General features: G+C 49.5%; 1 protein-coding gene across 1 annotated transcript; it reads left to right on the top strand.

The window, feature by feature from the left end:
• The first annotated feature begins 5,699 nt into the window (after positions 1–5,699).
• Positions 5,700–8,460, top strand: LOC124006219 (protein S100-A1-like). The gene is made up of 3 exons (XM_046316071.1): positions 5,700–5,751; positions 8,006–8,171; positions 8,248–8,460. Exons 2-3 carry the CDS (start codon positions 8,007–8,009, stop codon positions 8,407–8,409), a joined length of 327 nt encoding a protein of 108 aa, XP_046172027.1. The 5' UTR covers positions 5,700–5,751; position 8,006; the 3' UTR covers positions 8,410–8,460.
• The last annotated feature ends 536 nt before the right edge of the window (positions 8,461–8,996 follow it).

Below are 8,996 nucleotides of genomic sequence, written 5' to 3'. Positions count from 1 at the left end.
ACTGTATAGACACATTACAGTACTGTAATCCAGTGTATTGTGCCTCACCATATTGACTGCTCTAGAAGGGGACGGGGACGGAACATTATTGGCCACCGTGCCATTGTGAATGTCCCTGGACAGCGTGGAGGGAATATCACCATGTGTGCAGCCGTTAGCCAGCAAGGCATCAGCCATCACCATGCCAACCGTAGTCCCTACAACACCACCCTTCTCATCACATTCCTGGACACACTACACGGCATCCTCATTCCAGCTGAGCAGAGGGGTGGACCAGAGCAGCCCAGGTATGTTGTCATCTGGGACAACGTGAGTTTCCACCGGGCTGCTCTGGTCCATCGACCACCCACAGTTTGTTCTATACCTCCCACCATATTCCCCATGGGGCGGCAGGGTAGCCTAGTGGTTAGCGCGTTGGACTCATAACCGGAAGGTTGCAAGTTCAAACCCCCGAGCTGACAAGGTACAAATCTGTCGTTCTGCCCCTGAACAGGCAGTTAACCCACTGTTCCTAGGCCGTCATTGAAAATAAGAATTTGTTCTTAACTGACTTGCCTAGTTAAACAAAGGTTAAAAAAATAATAATAATACACATTTAAAAAAATCCTAAACACAATTGAATAGTTTTTTCCGGCATGGTGATGGAAGGTTTCAATAACCACTACCATCTAACCTACTGGGAGACAGAACCTGTCTAACCTACTGGGAGATGTTCTCCCTGTCTATTTAGCCAGGGAGAACATCGCTTGTGATGTAGATGAGGTGCTGTTTAGCCAGGGAGAACATCGCTTGTGATGTAGATGAGGTGCTGTTTAGCCAGGGAGAACATCGCTTGTGATGTAGATGAGGTGCTGTTTAGCCAGGGAGAACAGCGCTGGTAGCTGTGATGTAGATGAGGTGCTGGGTCCAGGGGCCAGGACCAAAATAGGGGAGGCAGGTGTAATGGGTCCAGCGCTGGTTTCAGGAGGAGGCGTTGTCCAGGGGCAGGCAGAAGGACCACGGTAGGAGGCAGGTAGCTGGGTCCAGGGGCAGGCAGAAGGTCATACACAGGAGGAGGCAGGTAGCTGGGTCCAGGGGCAGGCAGAAGGTCATACACAGGAGGAGGCAGGTAGCTGGGTACCAGGGCCAGGCAGAAGGTCATACACAGGAGGAGGCAGGTAGCTGGGTCCAGGGGCAGGCAGAAGGTCATACACAGGAGGAGGCAGGTAGCTGGGTCCAGGGGCAGGCAGAAGGTCATACACAGGAGGAAGCAGGTAGCTGGGTCCAGGGGCAGGCAGAAGGTCATACACAGGAGGAAGCAGGTAGCTGGGTCCAGGGGCAGGCAGAAGGTCATACACAGGAGGAGGCAGGTAGCTGGGTCCAGGGGCAGGCAAAAGGTCATACACAGGAGGAGGCAGGTAGCTGGGTCCAGGGGCAGGCAGAAGGTCATACACAGGAGGAAGCAGGTAGCTGGGTCCAGGGGCAGGCAGAAGGTCATACACACGGGGTCCAAAAGGGCAACAGTACAGGCATGGAGAAGGCTAATGACGTAGTGCAGGAGATCAGACAATAGGTAGAGAACAGGAAATCGGGTCCAGGGGCATGTGAGTTTGAAGCAGACATTACAGCAGGATGGAGCCTAATGTTTTTCTTTCTTACATTTTGCATGTGATTTTGTCTTTAGAGTTTTAAAGGAATGAGACACTTTCATTTTGTACAGAAAACCCTTTATCTTTCTGAATGTTTTTCCTGTTTTTCTCCTGTTGGGTACAGAAAGTGTGACATACAAAACACAAGTGTGTAACGAATCTCTTCGTCGTCTGAGGAGGAGTAGGGAGGATCGGACCAATATGCAGCGTGGTAAGTGTCCATGTTCATTTATTAAACTGAACACACAAAACCAAAATAACAAAGTGAAAGGAAGAAACGAAACAGTTCAGTCAGGTGACATACAGAAAACAACTACCCACAAATCATAACAGATTTGAATGCAGTGTTTGCTATTGCTACAGATTTGTAGAGTTTTGTGTTTAGTCAGCAAACATGTGTAAACAACTGTGGAAAACTGTAAATTAAATATTTTCCATTTCAGAGTATAAGTATTGAGATGGTCTGTATTTTAATCTTGTGGATGGCATGCATCTTTGAAATAATATTGTCGGCACCATAGCAGGGCCTCTCACCTTCCTCCAGGGCTTCTCCTGTTTATCTAAACACGCTTTCACTGCTTCCCCTGGCCTATGTTTTGACACGCAGTACAATATGGCTACAGGCCCGGGCCATGGTAATCCACTGCTACAATAGCACACTGACTGAGACAGTAAGTGATACCCCATTATGGCTCTCTCTGTACCTTGGCTCCATTGTGGCTCTCTCTGTACCTTGGCTCCATTGTGGCTCTCTCTGCACCTTGACTCCATTGTGGCTCTCTCTGCACCTTGGCTCCATTGTGGCTCTCTCTGTACCTTGGCTCCATTGTGGCTCTCCTGTTCACATTGGCTCCACCAAAATGTGGCGAAACAGTTCTCTGTGACATTGAAAACAACTCCATTGATTTGGCTCTCTGCACCTTGCTCCATTTGTGAGCTCTCTGTCACAAACATGGCTCCATTGTGGAAAACTGTAAATCTAAATACCATTTGGCTCCATTGATGGTCTGTCTGTAACCTTGGCTCCATGGTGGCATCTTTGAAATAACCTTGGCTCCATTGCAGGGCCTCTCTCTTCCTCCAGGGCTCCATTTTATCTCTCTCTGTCACCTTGGCTCCATTGTGGCTCTACAATCTGTACCTTGGCTCCATTGTAATCCTCTGCTCTAGCACCTTGGCTCCATTGTGGCTCTCTCTGTACCTTGGCTCCATTGTGGCTCTCTCTGTACCTTGACTCCATTGTGGCTCTCTCTGTACCTTGGCTCCATTGTGGCTCTCTCTGTACATTGGCTCCATTGTGGCTCTCTCTGTACATTGGCTCCATTGTGGCTCTCTGCACCTTGGCTCCATTGTGGCTCTCTGTACCTTGGCTCCATTGTGGCTCTCTCTGTACCTTGGCTCCATTGTGGCTCTCTCTGCACCTTGGCTCCATTGTGGCTCTCTCTGCACCTTGGCTCCATTGTGGCTCTCTCTGCACCTTGGCTCCATTGTGGCTCTCTCTGTACCTTGGCTCCATTGTGGCTCTCTCTGTACCTTGGCTCCATTGTGGCTCTCTCTGTACCTTGGCTCCATTGTGGCTCTCTCTGTACCTTGGCTCCATTGTGGCTCTCTCTGCACCTTGGCTCCATTGTGGCTCTCTGCACCTTGGCTCCATTGTGGCTCTCTCTGTACCTTGGCTCCATTGTGGCTCTCTCTGTACCTTGGCTCCATTGTGGCTCTCTCTGTACCTTGGCTCCATTGTGGCTCTCTCTGTACCTTGGCTCCATTGTGGCTCTCTCTGTACCTTGGCTCCATTGTGGCTCTCTCTGTACCTTGGCTCCATTGTGGCTCTCTCTGTACATTGGCTCCATTGTGGCTCTCTCTGTACCTTGGCTCCATTGTGGCTCTCTCTGTACCTTGGCTCCATTGTGGCTCTCTCTGCACCTTGGCTCCATTGTGGCTCTCTCTGTACCTTGGCTCCATTGTGGCTCTCTCTGTACCTTGGCTCCATTGTGGCTCTCTCTGCATCTTGGCTCCATTGTGGCCCTCTCAAATCAAAGCAAATCAAATCAAATGTTATTTGTCACATACACATGGTTAGCAGATGTTAATGCGAGTGTAGCGAAATGCTTGTGCTTCTAGTTCCGACAATGCAGTAATAACCAACAAGTAATCTAGCTAACAATTCCAAAACTACTACCTTATAGACACAAGTGTAAGGGGATAAAGAATATGTACATAAAGATATATGAATGAGTGATGGTACAGAGCGGCATAGGCAAGATGCAGTAGATGGTATTGAGTGCAGTATTTACATATGAGATGAGTATGTAAACAAAGTGGCATAGTTAAAATGGCTAGTGATACATGTATTACATAAGGATGCAGTAGATGATATAGAGTACAGTATATACGTATACATATGAGATGAATAATGTAGGGAACATTATATTAGGTAGCATTGTTTAAAGTGGCTAGTGATATATTTTACATCATTTCCCATCAATTCCCATTATTAAAGTGGCTGGAGTTGAGTCAGTGTGTTGGCAGCAGCCACTCGATGTTAGTGGTGGCTGTTTAACAGTCTGATGGCCTTGAGATAGAAGCTGTTTTTCAGTCTCTCGGTCCCAGCTTTGATGCACCTGTACTGACCTCGCATTCTGGATGATAGTGGTGTGAACAGGCAGTGGCTGGGTGGTTGCTGTCCTTGATGATCTTTATGGCCTTCCTGTGACATCGGGTGGTGTAGGTGTCCTGGAGGGCAGGTAGTTTGCACCTGGTGATGCGTTGTGCAGACCTCACTACCCTCTGGAGAGCCTTACGGTTGTGGGCGGAGCAGTTGCCGTACCAGGTGGTGATACAGCCCGACAGGATGCTCTCGATTGTGCATCTGTAGAAGTTTGTGAGTGCTTTTTGTGATAAGCCAAATTTCTTCAGCCTCCTGAGGTTGAAGAGGCGCTGCTGCGCCTTCTTCACGATGCTGTCTGTGTGGGTGGAATAATTCAGTTTGTCTGTGATGTGTATGCCGAGAAACTTAACTCTGCACCGTGGCTCCATTGTGGCTCTCTCTGTACCTTGGCTCCATTGTGACTCTCTCTGCACCTTGTCTCTGTGGCCAAAGTGGATAAATAGGCTACACCACATCGCTCCCCTCTCCTCTTTTCCTCGTCTGCTTTTCCTCTCCTCATCTCCTCTTCTGCTTTCCCTCTCCTCATCTCCCTGGCTTTCTCAAAAACTTCTTGAAGGATAATTCATGATTTCATTAAGATTGAATTCACATCTCAGGTGAAACTGCTAGAGTTCTCCAGTATTCTCCACACTGGGTCAAGCACTATACCATACTGTACCATACTCTACAGTAATGACTATGTTACACCACAGGGGGTAATATTTGATACTAATAATGTAAATGTGATCATCCTAAGGTAGTGATGGGGTGTCATGTCTGACAGCTTTTATGAAGGATGGATCTTATCTGTCCATCACAGGAAGGCAGGTGTCCGTCGTGTAAAGCGGGGGGGGGGGTGGGGGGGGGTGGGGGGTGGGGGGGGGACAGAGAAGATGAGCAACAGGTGGAAGAAGAGAGGGGTAGATGAGGGGGAGAGGTGGAGTGGGAGGAGGGAGAGAGGTGGAGTGGGAGGAGGTGGAGGAGGGTGGAGGAGGGAGGAGGGAGGTGGAGTGGGAGGAGGGAGAGAGGCGGAGTGGGAGGAGGGAGCGAGGTGGAGGAGGGAGAGAGGTGGAGGAGGGGGAGAGAGGTGGAGGAGGAGGAGAGGTGGAGTGGGAGGAGGGAGAGAAGCAGAGTGGGAGGAGGGAGAGAGGCAGAGTGGGTGGAGGGAGAGAAGTGGAGTGGGAGGAGGGAGAGAGGTGGAGTGGGAGGAGGGAGAGAGGTGGAGGAGGGAGAGAGGTGGAGGAGGGAGAGAGGTGAGTGGGAGGAAGGAGAGAAGCGGAGTGGGAGGAGGGAGAGAGGCGGAGTGGGTGGAGGGAGAGAAGTGGATTGGGAGGAGGGAGAGAGGTGGATTGGGAGGAGGGAGAGAGGCGGAGTGGGTGGAGGGAGAGAGGCGGAGTGGGAGGAGGGAGAGAAGTATTTAAGAGGCTCTCTCCCTCTACGTGTCTAACAGCAGGCCAGCACTCCTCCTCTGCTCAGGTAAGGAAGAAAGGTTGACTCAGGAATGAATGCAGTTTTTCAGCAACAGGCAAAACAATTCAGCCCTTCTGGTCTTCAGGAGGTAGTTCTGTCTAGCACGGTCAAACGTGGAGCAGATGAAATATATTTCAGCTATTTGTGATCTAGAGACAATGATACAAAGTTTGCGTTGCTGTAACCCTAAACAACGTCATTATAACTTTTACAGAGAGGGGAAAGCACACAGCCTGTACTGTAGACTTCACTACTCTGTGTGTTTGGTGATTTCATGTCTATTCCCTGGTCTATTCCAGTGTGATGTTAGCGTCTATAGAGTTTCTGACCTGTTGTGTTTCCTCTGTCCTGACTGACCTCTCTCTTCTCTTTCTTCTTTATTTTCTGTTTATGTAAATATCTTGCTCAAAGGAGGCGAATCTATATTTTTCCTATATGACCTCAGATTTCTGTTGGAATAAAGTTAATTTGATACAGTGGAAATGTAATTGTAGGGAAAGAAGTAGAGTGGTCAGGGAAGAGGGGTGGGAGAGGTGGAGGTAAGATGGACAGGTGGGGAAGGGATGGGGTGCGAAGGGAAGGTGGAGGGGTGGGATGGGATGGGATCGACAGATAGATGGTGGAGGGGTGGGATGGAGAGGGGTGGGATGGGATCGACAGATAGATGGTGGGATGGAGAGGTAGAGGGGTGGGATGGGATCAACAGATAGATGGTGGAGGGGTGGGATGGAGAGGTAGAGGGATGGGATGGGATCGACAGATAGATGGTGGAGGGGTGGGATGGAGAGGTAGAGGGATGGGATGGGATCGACAGATAGATGGTGGAGGGGTGGGATGGAGAGGGGTGGGATGGGATCGACAGATAGATGGTGGGATGGAGAGGTAGAGGGGTGGGATGGGATCGACAGATGGTGGAGGGGTGGGATGGAGAGGTAGAGGGGTGGGATGGGATCGACAGATAGATGGGGTGCGAAAGGAAGGTGGACGGGTGGGATGGGATCGACAGATAGATGGGGTGCGAAAGGAAGGTGGACGGGTGGGATGGGATCGACAGATAGATGGGGTGCGAAAGGAAGGTGGACGGGTGGGATGGGATCGACAGATAGATGGGGAGGGAAGGTGGAGGGGTGGGATAGGATCGACAGATAGATGGGGTGGGAAGGGAAGGTGGAGGGGTGGGATGGAGATATTTAGAGATGACGGCTGGGATAAAGAGATGGAGGGGTGGGATAAAGAGATGTAGGGGTGGGATAAAGAGATGGAGGCAGGGTGGGATAAAGAGATGGAGGCAGGGTGGGATAAAGAGATGGAGGCAGGGTGGGATAAAGAGATGTAGGGGTGGGATAAAGAGATGGAGGCAGGGTGGGATAAAGAGATGGAGGCAGGGTGGGATAAAGAGATGGAGGCAGGGTGGGATAAAGAGATGGAGGCAGGGTGGGATAAAGAGATGGGGGGGTGGGATGGAGGCTAGCTCAGGTTCCTATGGTCCCAGTTCCTCCTGTACTGGTTTGGATAGAACAGGGCTCTAGGGTTAGAGAAAGGGTTAGAGTTAGAGCGAGGTGTGTTTCTACCTGGTGTGAGTTTCACTCTTATCAGAAGGCTGGGGTTCACATATCCTGCTCACTATTACCTATCTCCTTTCCATTACAGTGTCTCAATGTGGCTCCCCACAGATCCAGGATCAACTTATTCTTAAGTGGGGAAACTAATCATCAATCATCATCATACTCCATGGCTAACTGTCTGGGCCTTTAGTAATGTAGTAGGACTCTTGGGGTTTGTAGTTCTTCAGGTGTTGGGTAGGATGACTTTATACTTGTGACTAATTCAGGAACTAGACAGGGTTGAAGAACAAGCAGCTCTCTCTCTGTCTATTCATCCATCCCTCTCTCTCTCGCCCTATCTGTCCTGCCGTGCTCAGCAGACATGGTGATTGCTAACTCAGTTGATACTGTGCCAGTGGAGGCTGCTGAGGGGAGGATGGATCATAATAATGGAATGGAATGATATCAAATACAATTTTTGGGGGGGTGTTTCATGTGTTTGTTATCACTCCATTCCAGCCATTATTATGAGATGTTCTCCTCTTACCAGCCTCCACTGCTCTCTACAGTGTGTTTGACTGATCCATCTGATCCTGGCTCAGCTTCCATGAGAAAATACAAACACTCTGCACAGGCTACATCACTTGATGTCCTACTACAATGTGAAACACCTACTCATTATCCTAACCATGTCTATTGTCTTTCTACCTCTGTAGTATGTCTAACCCTGCCAAAACAGAGAATGTGTCCACCTTGGAGACTGCTATGCAGCTGATGATCCAGACCTTCCATAAGTATTCTGGAGACGAGGGCGACAAATACACCCTGAGCAGAGCAGAGCTCAAAGTGATGCTCTCTGCAGAGCTGGGCAACTACCTGGGGGTAAGGAGATTCACACACACACAGACACACACGCACAGACACACAGCATAAAAGTCTTCCTCTCTCCCTTACCCAGAATGCCCAGGACAAGGAAGCAGTGGACAAGGTGATGGGGGACCTGGATGCCAACAATGATGGAGAGGTGGACTTCACTGAGTTTGTTATCCTGGTGGGGGCGCTCACCGTCGCCTGCAATGACTTCTTCCTGGAGTACAACGACAAAGGGGAGAAGAAGTGAAACACACACACACACACACACGTACACTCACACATGTCTATGCTCTCTCGCTCTCTCTCTCGCGCTCTCTCTCTCTCGCGCTCTCTCTCTCTCGCGCTCTCTCTCTCTCGCGCTCTCTCTCTCTCGCGCTCTCTCTCTCTCGCGCTCTCTCTCTCGCGCTCTCTCTCTCACTCACTCACTCACTCACTCACTCACTCACTCACTCACTCACTCACTGAGGAAAGTAGGACAATTATTATGAGACATCTCCACTCAAATCCTGGCTAGGCTTAATGTCTACTGTTTAATAACAGAGACCTACACACACCATACATACCACACACATGCACACATACACTCTGAGATGTTCATAGATGCATCCTGGCACCCTGGGCAGTGTGTTTTTGTGTTTAGTGTGTGTGTCATCCCGATCCAAACCAAACCCAACACAGAGAAGTTTATTCCAGAGTGAAAATGTGGAGAGTTTAAGTCATCATTATTAACGTCATTCATAGTCATTGTTGAATATGTGAATATAATTTCTGTCTTTTCATTCCTTTTGTAAACCCCCTGTTCATTTTTCGTTCATTGTTAAACTGTTCCTCCTC

The sequence above is a fragment of the Oncorhynchus gorbuscha genome, linkage group LG19, assembly GCF_021184085.1.
Source record: "Oncorhynchus gorbuscha isolate QuinsamMale2020 ecotype Even-year linkage group LG19, OgorEven_v1.0, whole genome shotgun sequence".
NCBI classification, from domain to species: domain Eukaryota; kingdom Metazoa; phylum Chordata; class Actinopteri; order Salmoniformes; family Salmonidae; genus Oncorhynchus; species Oncorhynchus gorbuscha.
The sequence above is the reverse complement of the archived record's forward strand: the minus strand, read 5'-3'. Positions and strand labels throughout refer to the sequence as shown.